This window comes from Furipterus horrens, unplaced genomic scaffold, assembly GCF_987537825.1.
Source record: "Furipterus horrens unplaced genomic scaffold, mFurHor1.1.pri manual_scaffold_11, whole genome shotgun sequence".
Taxonomy (NCBI): domain Eukaryota; kingdom Metazoa; phylum Chordata; class Mammalia; order Chiroptera; family Furipteridae; genus Furipterus; species Furipterus horrens.
Window position 1 is genome coordinate 29,592,572 of NW_028327181.1, and position 19,031 is coordinate 29,611,602.

The 19,031-nt window shown below is 56.4% G+C and overlaps 1 protein-coding gene across 2 annotated transcripts in view; it reads left to right on the forward strand.

The window, feature by feature from the left end:
- GRAMD1B (GRAM domain containing 1B) overlaps positions 1-19,031 on the forward strand; it is a 154,591-nt gene that overhangs the window by 111,971 nt on the left and 23,589 nt on the right. For both annotated transcript variants that reach the window (XM_090257704.1, XM_090257702.1), the window contains exons 3-4: positions 3,371-3,581; positions 10,349-10,369. In XM_090257704.1, coding sequence (XP_090113830.1) covers positions 3,371-3,581; positions 10,349-10,369 — 232 coding nt within the window. The remainder of the gene's footprint in view (positions 1-3,370; positions 3,582-10,348; positions 10,370-19,031) is intronic.

Sequence of the window (19,031 nt, forward strand, 5' to 3'; positions counted from 1 at the left end):
CACTTACTGTGCACGTACAGCTTACGGAGCATCACGTTGGGCGACATGGGGAGTGCAGTGGTCAGGTCTGTGCCTCCAGGCAGAAGGTGTTACACGCTTTATTCAGTGCAGTGGTGGAGCTTCAGGAAACTTATCTGGAGAAGGTGGGGTCTGAGATGAGTCTTAGAGGATGGACAAGACTCCATCCAGTAGGTGGATATGGAGGGCAAGGACTCTTCCCGCACAAGTAGGGAGCGATGGCATGGCAGTCAGGAGGCAACAGAACGAGAATGCAGGTTAAGAGAACCAGGGGAAGATGGGTGGGACTAAAATATAGGAACTATTTAAGAAAAAAGCTAAGGAGAGAGCAAGTGTTGCAGTGTAGGTAAGTGTCAAATTATTTTCAGTAAAGAACTTTGAATTCCATTCTGAGGATTTTAGACTTTCATATGAATCCCGGGTTGTGGGGGGCAGAAAGATTTTATCAGCTTACAGTTAGATAGATTTAATGGCAAAATTATGAATGAGTATGGAAGAGAAAAAGGAGGTGGAGGAGACCCCGTAGAAGGCTATTGGAGGAGTTGAGAGGCATCGAGACCCTGAATTACCCCCGTGAGGATGGAAGGAAAGGATGGGCTAGGGAGCTTTGCCGCAATAGAATTGGCAGGATTCAGGGATTCAGTGACTCACACTTTGTGGGCTGAGATGGAGGGGGTGGGTTTGCAGCCTGAGAGACCAGGAAATGATAATGGCGCTACTGAGAATGGGAGGCGTGAGGGGTGGGGGTGGTGGGGGGTAAGATGGCTTTCAGCTGAAGGTGCTTCTGAGACTTCTGTCTGTAGGAAATGTCCTCGAGGCTGCAGACTGCTGTACTGAGGCTAGTCAGTGTGAGCAGAGCTGAAAGCAGCTACGGGAGCCCCTGCTAAGGCCTAGGTGAAGTCACAGAAAGCAGGAAGTGGCCGGGGTGGAGAAGGACTGGCCTTCGGAGAAGCGCTGCATTTCATTCGGAGCAGCAAGAGAGGAGGGAGTGACTGAGCCAGGAAGAAGAACAGGAGAGGAGAGTGTCACAGAGAGAGGAGGAGAGAGTTTCAAGATCAGCACAGGTGATTAACAGTCTTATAAGCACAGATGTCCAAGTGTCAAATGACACTCAAGTTGTTTATTGACTGATGTATTGAAAGCAGAACTTCAGATGTCTTGGGTGGCATATATAGGGTCCGCTGACGTGGGGCCACTATGGGATGAGGAGTGATAGGCATTTTGATCACCTGACTGATATTCATTCACGTGGTTTTTGGATAGTTGGACTGAGTTTCCTCTAGGTAAGAGTGTTTTGCCCACTCCTTGCTTGAATTCCTTCTTCTTAGCCAGTTACAGTGGGGATTCAGAGTTGAGGAGGGATAAAGGGATCTCCTCTCCATTCCTGAGTCTGAATCACCACATGGGAAGATGTGCCTTATTTAATGAGAAGACAGAAGCCAGGCTCTGGGTTCACCATGTCTGGGATGGGCATGTGTGAGGTGCCAGCCACTTCCGGTACTTCTGTCAGAAAACCAGGAGAGGTTAGGGGTGGAGTTCCTGGCTGTTCTTCCAGCAAAGTAACCCTAGAAGAAAGTTTAAAACTTGGCTATGGCTTGCAGTTGGCCCCAGAGAAAGCAGGCTGCTCCAAAAGGTGAGCACCTGGTTCTGCTCTTCAGGAGCTCCCACCCAAGGGTGAACCACCCAAGACTGTGGGCAAAGATCTATGTGCCACGATTTGAAAGCTCGGCTTTGCCGACTGAGGGAAAGAATCACCTTCTTTAGGGTCTGGCGGAGTGAGTGAGTTCAGGGAGTTAGAGGATAAGGGTGTGGGTGGCGTGAGGACTTAAGAGCCTCATTTTCTAAATCACAGTTCACATTAGTATAATAAGTGAGTGTCTGAATTTAAATTCTGTTTTGGGATAGAGCAAAACAGTGGGCCCTATGTGTCTTCACTCATTCTGTGGTCATATTTCTCTTTCTTTTCTCTGGTCTCCTTTTCCCCCCCTCCCTCAGTTTTCTCCCAGGAGTTGGAACCCTGTCCTCTCTCCACTGCTGCCCTTCCCACACCTGCTGGTCTGGGCTTTGGGGCTTTCTCCCCATTCTCTTTGGGAAGGATCCCCAGGTGGAAGTCTCTGCTGAAAGGGGCATGGTTTTCATTGCAAATGGGTCCAGTGGGACATCTGAGGTTGCAGCTGGATCTTCATGCAAATGACAGGTTCCCCTACCCTGCACTCCCTGTGCTTGGGGAAGGCCAGACATGGCAAGTCCTAGGGCCCTCCCAACCTCGGCCCCTGCTGTTTCCAGAGCCTGTCCCTGCTCTCAGACTGCTGAGTGGCTGAGGGGGACCCCTGGTTTTTGTCTCCCCACCTGGGGCTTCTTTGCCTTTCCAGCCTCTCACACTTGCTTTCCTTCCTGTTTCCTCTGTCTTCTTTCATACTTTACCTTTTCCTTTTTCCACCTTTCATTCTCTTGGAGCAAAGCAAACACCTATTAGAACTTAACTGCATGTAATTTTGTCTCCTCTTTCTTCATCTCTTCTCCTTCCAGTCCATTAAGAACACAGGCTTGTATCCAATAGTAAATACTGATACCACATAGAAGTGTTCCAGGAAGTGAATTTGGTACTGCAGGGGGTGTGGTACCTGCTGGGAAGGCACACGGGAGGCGGGTGACATGGAATATGGGAACCGCTGCTGTGTTCTCCTTTGCCCTGGGTGGGGCAGCAGGACTAGGGCGGCTGACAGGGGAGGGGTATGGTGGGCTGAGCTGCAAGCCAGACAACCAAAGTCTGTCAACTCTCTATGATCGCAGGACACTTAGCGTCTCTTTGCCATGCACTGGTCTTCATTTTTAAAATAGGGATTATGGTATTTGATTTAAGAACCCACTGAAGGAATATGTATGTGAATGCTTTGAAAAGTAGGCTTATTATTGTTATTTATATGGACAAAAGCTCCCAAACAAAATGGAAAAACTGGGTTTGCCGCATGGGTAAAATGAACTGATGGAATTGGATGATCCCTAATGCGTCTTCCAGCCCTTAAACTCTATTTTTCCCAGACAGTTCTTGGCATACAGTAGGGGCTCTACGTCATTTGGACGGATGGGTGGGTATGTAAAAGGCCAATTGCCCTGCCGACTACCCCTTCCTGGTCCCGCTCCCATTTCACGTGGGCGCCGGCGCCCCCGTCTGGCCAGCAGCAGTATTACGGGGCAGTGAGCGTAGTGGGGCCCTCTTCTCCCTGGTTCTCCCCAGCCCCAACCCCTGGCTCCCGGAGCCGGCTCTCTGGGACCCGCCCTGGCCTTCAGGCACTCACGACCTGTCTCTCCTCCCCATCCCCTTCCACCCTGTCCCCACGTGCCCCTGCAGCACTGCCAGTAACTCCAACCGCAGCACGCCGGCCTGCTCCCCGATCCTGCGGAAGCGCTCGCGCTCGCCCACCCCGCAGAGCGCGGACGGCGACGCCATGGTGGAGAAGGGCTCGGACCACTCCTCGGACAAGTCCCCGTCCACGCCGGAGCAGGGCGTGCAGCGCAGCTGCTCCTCGCAGTCCGGCAGGAGCGCAGGCAAGAACTCCAAGGTGAGCGGGCAGGCTCGGTGCTTGCCTGTTAGCTGAGGCGGGCAGGTGGTGTTGGGGGCCGCGAGGGGGACAGCCCTTCCCTGGAGCGACCCGAGGTGACCCACTGGCCCTAGTGTCCCAGAGGTAGTCCTCACTCCGCGAGGCGAGGGCGGGGCGGGCAGGGCAGGGCGACCCTAGTTAAATGTTATTTCCCAGCTAAGCGCTCCGAGAGGGGCCGGGCGCTGGTAAAAGGATTCCACGGTGGCTGTGACTCTCCCTAGGAGCTAGGGAGCCTCAGATACCTTGATACGGGGCAGAGGGATGCTCCGGGGATCAGGAGGGGTCTCTGTTTAGCTCTTCTATCTGTTTCAACCTTGAGGTAGAAGGGGCCTTATTTGGAATGACTGTAGTGCCAGGAGGAGAGTCCTCGGGGAGTGTTGCAGAATGCTGTTTTAACTTCCACCTCGGCCATCACCCCTTCTCCCTTTGGTAACATCTGACAGCATCTGTCCACGGGGATGGCGACGGGGCCTCTCCATCCCTCCCAAGTGGCCAGCGCGACCACCTGAGTGCTGAGCCTTTGACTAAGGATATGCATCAAGTAGCTCCCGGGGCCTGGGCCACTTACCGTGCCCCAGAGAGTCTTTTCCCCTCAGTCGGGGGGAAGCAGGACATGTTTATGTCTAGATGCTCCTTCACCAGTGGACTTACAGGCCCTGGGGTGGTGTGGGGGGACTGGGGGGGCACAGGATTGGGCATCCCGCCTGAATTTGCCTTTTGATTTCTTGTTCTTCCTCTTCTTCCCCACCGTTTCCCAAATACCTTCTTTGCATGCATGGTCTTAGTCTCACAAGCGCCTCTCAAAAGTAAGCCATCTTTCGTCTGTCTGTGGTCTCCCCTCTGATGTTGACCTGTCTGCAGTGTGCTGTGCCCTTCCCTCTGCCCCTGCCCATTCTGGCCCGTGTCTTGCTTGGTCCCTTTCCCAGAAGACCGGGCCCACTGCCCTTGGCAGGCTGGCTTGAAGTTACCAAGGGACCATTTCCACTGCACCTGGAATTGGAGAACAGACCTGCACCCCACCCACCCACCCCCGTGTTTGCCTGCTCCCCAACAATGCCTGGGGCTGGGGATCTGTTCCCTCCTTACATGGTGCCAGCTAGAAGCAGAGTCTGGCCAGGGCTTGTTTCATTCCTTTGGGAAAGGGAGGCTCTATCCAGGCGGGCCTCAGTACTGATGCCCCCCCTTAGGTCCGCTTTGGTGAGTGATTCCTGATTCCCTGATTGAGGGTCACAAATTCCCATAGGTGAGTTCCATGGTGCACTAGAACGACATCGGGAGCCCTACCTGGCACCTCCTTTTCTCCTCCTGCCCCCTGAGAGCTGCCCAGCCTGAGCTCCCCATACCACTCCCTACCCATCACCAGCCCGGGGCCCGTCATGTCCCTAGGAGGCTAGGTAGCAGTCCGTCAGGCCTTGCAGACCTGTGGCCAGGTCCAGGGGCAGTGCAATGCCTAAGTCTGCTCAGAGCCCCAGAATCTCCAAGGCCTGAGGAGACCTGGGAGGAAGTGGAGGGGGAACAGTAGATATTTTATTAGTGTCAGGGTCCGGGCATAACACTTACGGGGAAATGGGGGGGATGTCACCTCAAGAAGAGAAAGCCGAGGGATGACTTAATAACAGTCTCAAGCCCTGTAAGTGTTCTGGGGAGGAGGAGGGACAACAGCGGAGTCTTCCCTGAGGAAGGAATGAGAGGCAGCAGGGCTCATCCTACCATCAGTGACCTTCAGGCTAGAAGCACATCTGGGTTCCAATGACGTTCAATGACTGTTGCTGGCTGGGGATGGGAAGAGCTCTGCCTGCAGTAGGGGAGCCAGGAGGAGTTCTCTGTGTGTTCAGGGTCTTGGCGGGTGCGGGCACATCTGGCAACAGGGCTTTGAGATGACCTCTGTCACCCCCTCTCCAGCCCCTCACACATCTCTCAGGGGAGAGAGCAGGTGCTGCCAGAAGGGGCACCAGGTGGTCACACCTCTCAACATCTGCCCACAGCCTTTGCTCACTTTTCCATCCTGAGCTAAAGCTCTGAGCTTCCTTAACCTCTGCCCAGCAAGGCCCTCAGTGAGCAGAGCAGTACTTACTGTGGTCATTTGTCACCACCACTTACAGAGCGTCTCTGGTAGTCAGGTGGTGCTAGAGTTTTCAGGAACGAGGATTTGTTAAAAGCTCCCAAGTAGGTCTTTGGAAAAGGTGCGTGAAACCAGATTCCTCACAGTCTGAGAAGGGAGGTAAAAACTACCTAGAGTATCTGTGAATCAAGCCTGAACGTGGAAACCCAGGCAGAGCTGGGGGTGCTACATGCATTCGGGGCGGGAGACTCGTTTCTGAGCAGGGTGACTGGGACACGTCTCAGGGGCCAGTGCACTGACTCAGGCCAGGGCTCTGAGATTCTGGAAAGGCCACATGGGGCACAGAGAAGGGCCCGCGAGTTAAGCATGATCGAGCATTAATCTCAGCCCCCCTTTTTAGAAGGAGCTAAGGAGGCAGGTGACTGAGGACTCAAGGTTTCCCTTCCCTCTGAAGAGCTGGCGGAGGCAGCGCCTACCCCAACACACATACACTCTCTGGGTTCCCGGCTCTGGGCTGCTGCCTCCCCACCCCGTTCGCTCACCAGCCCTGACCATTGTCACCCACATCATGATCCTCTAAATGCAGTTATGACCAGACTGGCTTGTGCGGGAGGGGCACCCTACACCCCAGCTCTGGGAAATAACATGTGTGGGACACCCAGGCTTTAGAAATCAAGTCCCACCCAGGTCGGGGCCTGGAGCAGACAGTGCGGAGAAGCTGCCGCAGTGAGGAGGACAGAGGAGGAGAGCATGTTTGTGTGGTGGGGAGAGACCTCCGGTGCCCATGGCAAGGGGGCTGGTAGTTGGAGCTGCTGCAGCTGCTGTCCCAGCCAGGCCACTGCATGCCCTGTCCCAGTCGCTCTCCCAGAGGAGGGGACCTCACCATTTTTCAGGGAGGCTTGAGCGAGCCACCCCTTGCCCCAGAGCCAGGCCTCACACTGTGTCCTCTTCCCTCCACTGGCCGCCATGTCTCCCTGGGCCTTTGTGCAGGGCTGGGCTTGCTGTGAGTCTGTAACTGCACTGCTGAGGCTGACCCGGGGGCAGCCCTGACCAGGGCAGGGGGCTGGGAGACAGCAGGCTCACTTCCACTTCCCAGGACCCTTGGAGTTGGTGCTTGCTCCGTGCCCGCTTCCTCTCTGTAGTGCCGGCCGGGGGCCACTAGAGGGAGCCAGCGGCCGTCTCCTGTTCCCGCCAGCTCCCGATCCGGGATGGCCGCAGGGGAGGTGCCCAGTAGCCCCGGGAGCCCTCCTGTGCTGGGTGTGCCACGTCACCCTGCTCTGGGTCCCTGGGCTTTTTCCCCTTGACTTTTCTCTATTTTTTAATTCCTAACTTTTGTGGGTTTCTTTTCAGTATGACAGACTTAACCTGATCAAAGTAAGAAGTTTTTTTCTCCTAACTTCTATTAGATGTAGAGATCCTCATACCCGCTTTTGTGCCCTCACCCTCATTTTCCTGTTCCCCGGAGCCACTGCACCGGCCAGGTGTTTTTAGGGAATGGGTCTATTTCCAGGGACTTGCATTCCCTTGGTGCTCGCTCTTCAGACCTCTTCTAGGAGGCAATAGACCTGTACTCTGCTCAGTTCACTATTCCTCGACAGCTTTGTCTTTGGGTGCTTTTCCTGACTCCTTCTATAACTGAACAAAAACAAAAACAGAAAGCAAAAAACAATGGGGTTCGGCTGCCTGCCGCCGTAAAAGCCAAACTCATGAGGCAGATGCTGCTGCCGAAGGAAGGAGGTTTTTGTTCAGGCGCTGCACAACCTGGGAGAATGGTGGACTCCCACCTCTGCCATGGAAACTGTCCAGCCATGACCTCAGCAAGGCCAGGACAAAAGCCGGAGTCCAGAGTTCCTGCTCCAATTTGGAGCTTGCATGTGGCTGCTAAGTGGCCATAGTCACAGTCCAGAGGCTTAGCGTCTTCCAGCTGCTGTTCCTCTCGATCTCCCTCCTGGAGCCTGCATGCGGCTTCTAGAACTGAAAGGTTGCGTGCTCCTGGGAGAGCGTGTGAACCTGCCAGCCAGTGCATCAGCAGGAGGGCAAAAGGGTGTGCACATGCACGTGAGAGAGGGAGAGGAGGCTCCCTCCTGGAGGCCGTGGGCCATGTGGCTGCTAGGACCATGTGGTCCGTGGAGAGGATGCGCGTGAGTCCAGGTCATGAGCAAGCACAAGTCAAGAGAGAGAGAGAGAGAGCACCTCTTTGTTCCCCTGGGATTATATTTGTTTTGGATGTGGGCAGACCGGGTGCTTTCTCAGAATGATCAATCAACTTCCCAAACTTCCATGTGCTTCAGGTAGGTTCACTTCCCAACCGACCCTTTCTCTCCCCAGGCTCAACTGACAGGCCTCTTTGGTCTAGTGCCTGCCTCCCCCCGCACCATTTTGCCTTCTTTGGCACATGGGCCTGTCTTTCCCTGGTCCCACCTCAATCTGGTACCAAATAGGTGGGTAGGGCTATTTTCTCTATCCAATTATATTCCAAGCTTTTTGTGCTCAGGCCCTATTCATTGATATTTCTAGGTTTCCGTGTGCTCAGTGTAAGTACCTCCACCTGCCATTATCTTAGCCAACAGGAGAGCCTCCCTGGCTCTCCAGACAGACTGTCTACTGGTAACACCTCTTCTCCTATTAGCCAAATCCATTTACAACCTGTTAGAAAAGCCCTCCTCCCCATTCCAGAGTTCTGGTCTTCCCATGTGTCTGGCCCATGGAGGTGTCTGTCAGTGAGCCCCCTCCCTCCTGCCAATGGAAGACCCTGTTCTCACCCTCTGAGGCCCCCACAACTGGGCCCACCCTGTCAGGACTCATTCCTGGGAGAGCAGAGCCTTCAGGGTCTAATCTGCATCCAAGAGCCCACAATGGGTATTCTCAGGGACTTCCATGGATTAGGCTGGAGGGGGATGTCCATCTTTCTCAGCGGTAGCAGATAAGCTGCCAGAAATAGCTGGGTAGAGTAGCCTCACACTGAGGAACAAGATAAAAATTCTTGCTCTCATTGGTATATGAGGGGGAATCTCCCCCCCAAAACTGGAATTATCTTCTGGAGGGCAGGCCCCTTCTAGTAGAGCTTCCCTCGCTAGGTGAGTGAGTGTTCTAGCCCATCTGTATCGGTGCACCAGCTGGTGTTGTGAGAGGCTGTGCTCGGCTTCAGTGAATATTTTTTGAAGACTCTTTCAGTGCGTTTGTGCTTGCCCAGCTCATGATGGGTGATTTATGAGCGCACCTGCCCACACTGCACTGAGTGTTCAGCAGTTTTTGACCCCCGTGCCCCATTCTCCCTGTTCACCCGATCTCGCCTTGAGCTATTTGTTTTGTTTCCTCGGATGAAAAAAGTCCTCAAAGGGAAACATTTCACTGATGTGGAAGAAGTGAAACAAAAAAACGACCGAAGCACTAAAAGGCATCAAAATTGATGAGTTCAGATGTTTTGAGCAGTGGAAGAGGCATCTCGATAGGTGCCCCCTCTGCTGGAACGGGAGAGCTGGGGTGGGGGGGTGCACAGGGCCACGCCTTCCTCAGCACAGCCACACTCACCCACGCGTACCCCCAGCCTGGCTCAGCGATGTGCTGCCACAGTGGACCGTAGGACCCGGGGGAGGGGACAAAGGCCGTTTGTTGTGCCCAGGCTCCGAACCTCTGCCTACAGGTAAAGTGTTGGCCTGCAGGAAGCGTTTCCCACTCCCCAGTGATTCTCCACCTGAATCACGCCCTTGGCCAGCTTTGTAAAACTGGAAATACTCCAGCCCCAACCTGAGCGTATTGGATCAGCACCTCGAAGGATGAGGCCTAGGCAAGTGTACGCGTGTGTGTGTGTCTGTGTGTGTGTGTGTGTGTGTGTGTGTGTGTGTGTCTGCTCCTCTCTGCCATCTGCCTTTCTGGTGGGGTGTGCGTGAGGCCCCAGGCCAGCGAGATGACAGAGAGACAAGGCAGTCTTAGCCCTCCCTCCTTCCCCTAACATACCTGCAGTCACCAGGGCTGGGCATGGAGAGAGCGCTGGGATTCTGGAGCTGGGCGGAGCCTGCTCTTGTTGGTATTGGATTACAGTGCCACAGTCCGGGGGGCAGTTAGCAGTGATGTATCTAGCTTTCCTCCCAGTGCAGAGCCCTCGCCTGCCCCTGCCGTGACCACGGAGGCCAGCGGTCAGTTGCTGGGCAGGAGTGGGAATGGGTTGGTCTGCTGGCTGACACACAGCTGGGAGAATTCCTAGGCACTCCCTTTCCCTCCCGTACATCAGGCATCCTGTCCTGCCTCCTGTAGAGCGGCTGCCCAGGGACGGAGGGCCGCCTTGGTCTCCGTCTGCACTTTGCTTCTGGTCAGGGCCCATGGGGGACGGGGCCTCGGATGCCTGCGTGCATCCTGCCCCCCATCCGCAGAACCTTGTGATGGGGCTCCGACTCCCTTCCGGTTGAGCTCTGGCTGGTGCTGCCACTGCCTGTCCCCAGCGCGGCAGAGCTGCCAGCATGGGCTGCTCCCCGGCCTGCCTTCGGGGCTGTCTTGAGAAAGGAGGGCTCTCCTGAGCAGCCACATGGGAAGTGTCAGCTGCCTCTGGAGTCCTCTCGCTGCTGCCCCGCTGTCTGTGTCCCCTGCCCTCCGGAGCTGGGGGTTCCTGGCTGTGCCTACCGTCTCCTCCCTGACTAATGTCACTTTCTCTTTTATTTTGTCCTTTCAGAAAAGCCAGAGCTGGTACAATGTAAGTATCCCTGTTTATTATTCTTGTGGGTGCTCATGAGTGGGAGGGACATGGGTGTGGTTGGGGAATGGAGAAATGTAGCGTACCTGTGGTCAGTAGCAGATTGAGGGGCCCAGGAGGGTGGGCCTCTGCCCTGACCAGCCCTCCATCAAAAGCCAGACACAGTGGTGCTCTTCTGTTGCAGGACAGGACTGCTGGGAGGCGGGATTGGTTCAGGGAGCCCAAGGAGAGTGGGCACACTCTGTCCTTCCCTAGACTCCTGGCCAGGCTCCTCCAGACTTACTGAAAGAGACCAGTCAGGGAAGACTGGACAGAATTCTGCCACTGAGACAGATCTGGGCCAGTCTTAGGGCCATAGTGTCTTTAACCAAGACATTTGGGGAGAGAGAGATGCAGCCAAAAGGCTTTCCCCCAGTAGTATAGAGAGACTGCCCATCTAATGGAATTTGAGCTCTCCGCCCCCCCACCCCAGGGCATGCCTCAGAAGCCCCAAGGGTGGCCCCTCCTAGAAGACATCCCTGCACTTGGATCTGTGGCAAAGGTGAAGCCTGGGGTCATCCATGGGGTGGTTCAGCAGGTGCTCTGTAGCCAGAAACTGCACAGTGGGGCCACATCTGCTTCATCCCATAGACTGGGCCACAGGATGTTGAATTTCCTCCTGAGGAGTGGGGAGCAACGTCACTCAGCTGGCCCGCTAGCTGTGCCCGCCCCATGGGACTGCATGGTGCTGGGGCTGGCAGTGGCCGCTGGGGCGTGGCCTCATCTCCTTGCCTGTCTGTCCTCTGACTCCACTGCGCCCACACTCGATCCCAAGGGAGCACGCAGCTGCCATCTTCCCCTGTTCCCGAAGCCCAGGCTCTGCCCTGCAGGTGTGGGACAAGGTGGCCGTGGGTGACAGAAGTTGAAGACACTCTGGGGATGGGATAGGGGAGACGCTCGGGTTTAAGGTAGGGCCTTAGGTCAGAATCACTTTGGGCATGGGGGGAGTGGGATGTTCTCCACCCAGCTCGGTGTCTCCCCAAATCATGCGGCTGGCAGTGAGCCCCGAGCTTTCCCACCCGCCCCTCAGCGGCCTGCTTGCTCCTGGGTGGCTCCGTGCACTGACCGATCTGCCTGCTCATCCCCGTGCAGCACAGACAGGGCGGAGGTGGGTGGGCTGTGCTGTCGGGGGACTTGCGGGCAGAGGGGGCCTGTGGGAGGGAGAAAGCAGTGTTGCCCCTTCTTTCCCATCCCACCACCTTGGGCCCGCCGGGGCCTCATGGCCTCCCTGCGGCTTAGAGCGCTCATCCTTCTGTGTGAGGGGAGCAGGAGCTGCTTTCCGGGGAGCTGAGTGGGGACTTGGCATCCTCGGCCCCATGAAACCTTCCTCCCTTCTGAGCCATGTGGCAAAATCAGCGCCCCAGATGGGGACCGGAAGCACATGGCTGCTGAGCATTCAACGGTGAAGACGTTCCCACTGAGCCCTGCAGGTCCCCCTCCTCGTGGTTAGAGGCTGTCCTCGCCTCTCCTCTGCTTCACGCCCAGGCCCGTCTGTTCCAGCTCTTCCCTCTCCTTGAACCCTCCACACCTCTTCCCTCTGGTCCCCCGTTCCCCTCCCCCCACCTCTGTTTTACCTCTTTCCTCTGGTTTCCAGTCTCCTGGCTGGCTCTCTGTGATTCTTGCAGGCTTCGCTCTGTCCTGTCTCTCTCCTGTCCCTTCACCTCTGATGTCCTCCCCCACTGCTCCACCCCCCGCAAGAGCTGGCATCTGAGCACTCAGCAGTGTGGCCTCTTGGCTGCAGGGCCAGCCGCCATCAGAGGGCCCAGAGGCCAAGGGTTTTGATGACAGATACATGAGAGGCAGCAGAGGAGCTGGGCAGGGCTGGGGACCTGCCTCCTGGCTGATGCCCCGGCAGCTGGAGGCGCGCGGAGGCCGTCTGCCCTGGCTGGCTCAGCAGAGCTCCTTACAAAACCGCAACGCCGGCCCCAGAACCCACGTGGTTCCCAGGCCTTTCCTGCCTCTCACCCTCCTCTCACCCCCCACCCTCTCCCCGAGAAAATTACAGAAACGTTACTGACTTCCATCCATCACAGATCCTCGCGAACAGCGGCCAAGGGCACTGGACTCAGGCTGTCTGTCCTTCTGTCTTCTCAGCAGTGCCAGGCCTCCCGGGACCCGGCTGTAAATGTCCTCCTGCTGCTCCCTCCTCCTCTGCTCCCCAGTTTTGGGTTGCCAGGCAGATGTGGCTCCTTGCATCTGCTCTCCACGGCCTGGTGCTGCCCTCTCCTGGTTGTGCTAAACTTCCCCAGGGGGCGGCCTGACTGCTGGGACGGGGAGCAGAACAGAACGACATGCAGGGGGATAGAAATGGCAGGCAGCTATGAGGCGAAAGGCCGGAGCCGGGATGTGACAAGGGGCCCCCAGCCGGCCTAAGCTGTGGATGCCAGCTGTGTCCAGTTTCTCTTTTCATTCTTTTGCCACATGTTTTATGTCCGAAGAGGAATCAGCAGCTGCCACAGTGGGTAGAGCCCTGGAGAGGCTGCTTCAAGTAACACCAGGACACCCCCCCTCCCCCGCCAATGAAAACCTTGCCCCCGTCCCAGGGCCCAGACCAGTACTCCGACTCTGGACTTGTCCCTTTGGGATGCCTGCTCCACACAGCAGGCATCACCCCCTGTGTGCCCACTCTGAGCAGACCATGGGCTTGAGTGTGGCTCTTCTCCTGGCACACTTGCCTGGTGTTCTCAGGAAGCTGCGACCTGGGCGCTTTCTCAGAGCCGCCTGGGTCATTGCACGCGGACGTGGGTGCCCCGTCCTCCCAGTGCGTGTGCCCCTGAGTGGCTCCCTTGCTCCTGCAATGTGGTGTGTGTGTGTCTGCTCTCGTGGGCACATGCCCCACCAGGAAACTTCAGTTCAGCCACAGCTCCCCCTGCTGCCCCCCACCCCCTGAAGTCTGCAGAACTGCCTCCCAGGAGTCTATTGATGGTTTTTCAGGAGGCCCTTGCACTGTGGCTTTGACCTGCTTCTCTGTTTTCCCTTAGTCTGCCCAGTCCTCATATCAGCCTCAGCGTCACCCAGGACGGTTGCCCTTTGACCCACCTCCCGTTCTCAGCATTGCTGGTGGCCCTCTTTACAGTCTCCCTCCCAAGTCCCCATCCTTGCACGGAGTCCTGCAGAAAGGTGAAGGCTTTGCAACCCCAGCCCGAGGGCCACAGAGAGATGCCCCGTCCAGACTCAGGGCGGTGAGTGTTGGGGCAGGGTTGCAGGCCCGCTGGGTATGAGGAGAAGAAGCCGCCCAGCACTGCCCTGCCCACTCCCAGCTGCCTCCTTCCTTGGTCTCCTCCCACGGGACGTGGCAGGACCCCAGGGGCGCGTGGAAAGGTGAGGCGTGAGAGCCGCTCTGCTCTGGTCAAGAGTGAGGTTTGAAGGTGGTGTCATCTCCAATTGACCTGAGTCCCGCCCAGGCCTGGTTAAATCTGCACCCCTGACCTGACCATTCCAGTTATATCCGTTGCGGCCCCAGCGGACGTGAAATGGGGGAATAAGCAGAAACGGGGCTCTGCCTTCAGCAGGGGTCCAAGGGCAGAGCTGGAGGCGGAAGGGCTCCAGATGGCCCCTGCAGATGCCCTGCTGGCTACAGTGGGCTTGTGTCGCCGGGGGAGGAGGCAAACAGCTGCAGAGGTCTCCCTGGCGCCGGGTGGGCAGAGGTACCATACTCACCTGCTCCGCCTCTCTCAGTCCTGTCCTCTTCACGGTGGCCCACGGAAGGAACATTTCTGGGATCAGGAGACAGGCGCCCAGACGTGGCAGCTGTCCTAGACCTAGAGCCCCAGCTGCCTGATGCCCTGGTTTGGGATCAGAAGCTGGCTGTGTGGTGGTGCCCAGCCCGAGGGAAGGCCACACAGGCCTGAGATGGACAGAACTATGCGGGAATGATATTTGCATGTTTGGGGACAGTGATGTGGGAGAATAGAAGGGGGACCCGCCAGTGGCAACCTTGGTAGCCTGCTGTTAGTTTCTGGGGACTGACGTTTCCTCTTGGTCCTTTTCTCCCTCTGTTATTTTGAAGAGTCTTCCTGTCGCCCCACTGCTGTTCTTGACTTTCTGCAGGGTGATCCTGTCTTCAGAGGAGACCACTCCCACGCAGTCCTCTCTGTGTTCCTGTATCACACCACGCCCACCCTGTCTCTTATCCCTGGACTCAGTCGCTACCTCCTCCTGTCTCTATCTCCTGTCTGGCTCCTCCCTGCCGCGATTTGATTGGGTTGGAGGGCCAGCGTTTCCTTTGAGGGTCTTAACTAGTATCTCCCTAGATGAAGCCAGGTCTCCACCCAGATCCCCCTGTGTCTCTCCCAGACTCACCCCCACCCTCCCTCCCCCTGCGGTTCCCTGGGACGGGGTGCCGCTTGGTCCCAGCGCCCAGTGTTTGCCATAGAGTTAATGTTTAGCCTGGAGCCAATTCCCTCTCCTCTACTCCGAGCCACAGGTGTCCTGCCCTGCCCTGCCCTCCCCGGCTGACGCACTGAGACTCATCTTACACCTGCTTCCCCCATTGTCACCCAGACAGTCATCTCCATGTGTAACCCACAGCAATCCTCAGATGTTTCCAAGCAAGTGCTGGAGGGGTGAGCCTTGTGGGGCTGGGTCTTGGGCTCCGTGTGGCCCAGGACAGAAGCATCTGTTCACCTGGAACGTGGAGTCATTGAGTCTCCCTTTAGACTGCCGAGGACAGGCTGACACACACAGGGCAGAGAGAAGCACCCATGGGTGATCTGGAGACTGTGGCAGGGTCCAGGCCCCCGAAGTCCATGTGTATAGCATGGGGATCTGCGTGGGCATGCACGCATAGGATGCTGTGTGCATAAGGACAGGTTTGGAGGTGAGTGAGGAGTGCATTCATTTGTTGCATTGTTTCTGAGCAGCACCCCCAAGTGCTGTGGCCCAGTCAAAGCTGTTAGAGGTGTCGCCCTCCCTGGAGAAGGCGGAGATGAGATGGAGGGAGGCACTGGATGGGCCGGGGATGCACACTGAGGGAGGGTCAGGAGTCTGCGGAAGGATTCAGACTTTTCCTCTACTTTCTCCAACATGGTTCCACTGGGAGCCCTCAGGTTCCTGTGAGTCAGAATCTTTGGGCTTGGGAGTCAAGGATCTACATCTTCATGCAGTCACTGGTCAGTTAGAAGCACACTGAAGTCTGAGTGCAGTTCACCAAACCACTGAGGCTCCTGGGAAAAGGGTGCCATCCATCCTCCCGGGCAGACGCGAGACCCCCTGGCAAGGTGGGCATTGCTGGGTTAGGGTGCGGGCAGGGCCCTGTTACCCTCAGAAGTCTGACCTTTCCTGGGAACGAAAGTCTGCCCAGCCCGTGCTGAAGGACTCTGGCCCCGGCTTCTCTGTCGGAGCTCCTGTTGCCCTCGTTGGCCTGACCCCGTTCCTCTTGGGGAGATCCCAGCTTGCCTGCATTGGGCTGTCCCCTTTTGACCGGGGGCCAAATTCTCTCTTCTCAGCATTGCTACTTGGCCTTCAGGTTCTAAGCTGCCAGGGAATCTTCCTGGACTTGATCCCTTCTGTGAGGCGGAGGCAGGGCAGGGTCTCTGGGAAGGAAGGGGCTGCCTCAGCCAGCCCTGGAGCTGTGGACCTCACCTTCTCCCGTCAGCACGTCAGCAATGAGATGAGCTAAACTGCCAAGTCCCCTGTTGCTGCGGCTGCAGGGAGTTCAGTGAATGGATGGGTACGCGACGGGAGAGTGCGTCCCTAAGAAGTCCCTGGCTGTTGGAGCCCCCAACTTCAGTGTCCCGCACCTTCTCATCCCTTCCCCCACTTGGCGCCCGGGCCAGCTCCTTTCCATTATTGCAGGAAACATCTGCGGGAGGCCAGGCCAGGCCAGGGTTACTAGAGGACGTTGGCCAGTACCCTCACCAGATCCTGTAACTTGAAGCATGTGTGGGGCTCTGGCCTGCCCGCCCACCCGTCCTGCCTCCCCCCTCCCTCCTGCCACCAGCGAGTCTAACAAAGAAGTTGTTTGCTGGTCAGCCAAGAGGAATACGGTCTGGGAGGAAAGGGGTGTGTGCAGGAGAGGGGGCGAGAGCAGGCTCTGTTGCCAGAGACATTGGTGGCTGCTCTGCCGGGGTGAGGGCAGTGAGTCATAGCGACCGTGTCCGCCCAGAGGAGAGGTTGCACATTGAATGGACTGCGGTATGGGACAGGCCAGACGGAGCTGGAGGGCTGGGCGTTAGTTCTCTGCCTGGAGTTTCAGACCGACTATGAGCCACTCTGCTATATGTGAGTAACCGGTCGGGCGGACCTCTGGACCCGACAGCAGGGCCACGCTCTTCCTGTGCAGTTTGCCTGTCTGGCAGGGCCTGCCGCTCAGCCCTCAGCCGCCCCGTGCACCTGCCGTGCTGAACACCTCTTCTGGCTCAGCAGGCGTCTCGGAGTGACTGTCCACGCGGACCAGGAGGAGGGGCCGGGTCACCCTTAGCACGGAGACCAGACACCCTGTGGGAGCTGAGCGGGGCGAAGCAGAGCCCAGCCATGGGAGGCTGGCCAGCAAGCCTGTCCCAAGAACTGTGTTGACCACACCCTCCCACTTGTGAAACCTGGTGCTGGGAACCGAGCTCTGGGAGAGAACAGGGAGCGGGGCAGGGGCACGTAGACCCTCTGCCGAGAAGCCGGAGGCCTCCCATCTGTGTTCAGCCCGGGGGAGCCTGTTCGCACCCCGTGGGGACAGTAGAGCTGCTGGGCTCCAGCAAGAGGTGTGGCCTCGGGGCGCCATGGAATCTTTGACGGAATCTGGGGTGCTCTGGAACCTCCTGCTGGAGCCGGACAGCCAGCCCTTACAGGGGTACCTGAAGAAGGTCGCAGAGGCCCCTGCTGGTGAGGAGCTCTGCTGCTGGTGTGGATCTGAGGACATCCCAGCTGTGAGTGTGCACCTTCAGTTCTCTGTGCCCGTGTGACTGACAGTCCCCATCACTCCCCACTGAGCCCCGCTCCCAGAGGGCTCCAGATTTGACTTAGTTCCCTCGTCGACAGTATAAGGGTTGTGTTAATCTCCCACCCCAGCCAAAGGCCTGCCTCTGGGCAGGGAAGGCTAGTGGGTGGCCCAGAGTAGGTGAACATCTCACCCCAGGGGAATGTGTTCTGATGGGGCGTCTGTTGTCCTGCTCTTGCTTAGCACAGTGGCCCTGTGGCCAGGTAGAGGGGTGGCTCAGACCAGAGCTCCGGGTCAGACTGCCTTGACACATAGTCCACACTCCCACTCAGCAAGAGCATTTCTGGGCACGTTGCTTCACCTCCTTGTGCCTCAACGTCCTCCCCTATAAGATGAGATAATAAACACCTTGTGGTCTGGTGAAATGCTGCCTGTGAAGGGCCTGTGACGGTGCCTGGTGTGTGGCAATGACTCATCCGTGGGAGCTGAGTTGTAGCTCTAGAGGTCATGGGACATGGGCAGGAAGGTGGCGATGGTCAAGCAAGGGTTTTCAGTGTATGGGCTGTTCTCTGAGGCCAGATGGCCCTTTGGAGTGGATATCTCGGTATCACTGTGGACATAGAATATGGACCAGACACATGTTATATTTCTGGTCACAGAAATCCTAGGATTGGCTGGCTTCCAGAGTCACTCCCAGTGGCCCTAATACTAGGTTCAAACATATGCAGGTGAATTCAAAGTTTAGGATTTTTCAACATAGTCCTGTTTTGGAGTAGGAACCTAGGTGTCCACTATTGCAAGCAAAACTCATTGTATGAGCAAGCCACAGCAGACGTTTAAAACTCAAATACTGCAGGCAAAGCCGCTGAGGGCATTCTCTTCCCTCTCTCTGCCGGAAAATGTGTCTGCTCTGGAATCAAGTCACTCACTTTCTCTCCCCTCACCTCCTGGGGTCGTCCTGTTCCCGCACGGGGGCACCAAGCCACTCGGCTCAGGCCGCAGCCCCTGCTTCCTGGTGGGCCATTCAGCTTTGCAGAAAAAGAGAAACCGAGTGGTAGACAGCTCATGCTGTTGTCGTGACAGCTATATGCTGGAGGATTCCTGGGAAAGTGGGTGAGGAAGTGTCCATGACCACAAGCCATCTGTGCCCATCACCAGGACAGCCTGTCTACACGTGTGTGCTCCTAGCAGGAGGTTGGTTTGCTGGCCAGAGGGCAGGAGTCTGTGCTGAGGTGCATGGCTCCTCCTGTGTCGCTAGCACTGCTGGGTGCCTTTCAGCCACAGGCCACTTTTTTTTTTTTTTTTTTTTTTTTTAAGACTGTGAGCTTGGAAAGAGCAGGATTTTCGTGTATCCAACTGGGTCCTGGTATTGGGTTGGCCAAAAAGTTCATTTGTTTTTTTCCCTAAGATGGCTCTAGTTGTCTTGAATTTCATTCGAAACACTTTTGTTAGATTGTATTGTGACGGCTGTCATATCAGTGTGCATTTAAAAACACTTATCAAAATTGGTGAATTTTGTATAACCATTTTAATATTGAAGATGGATGAAAAAATGCAACATTTCTGGCATATTATGTTTCATTATTTCAAGAAAGGTAAAAATACAACTGAAATACAAAAAAAAGGTTTGTGCAGTGTTTGGAGAAGGTGCTGTGACTGGTCAAACGTGTTAAAAATGGTTTGGGAAATTTCATGCTGGAGATTTCTTGCTGGGTGATGCTCCACTGTCAGGTAGGCCAGTTGAAGTTGATA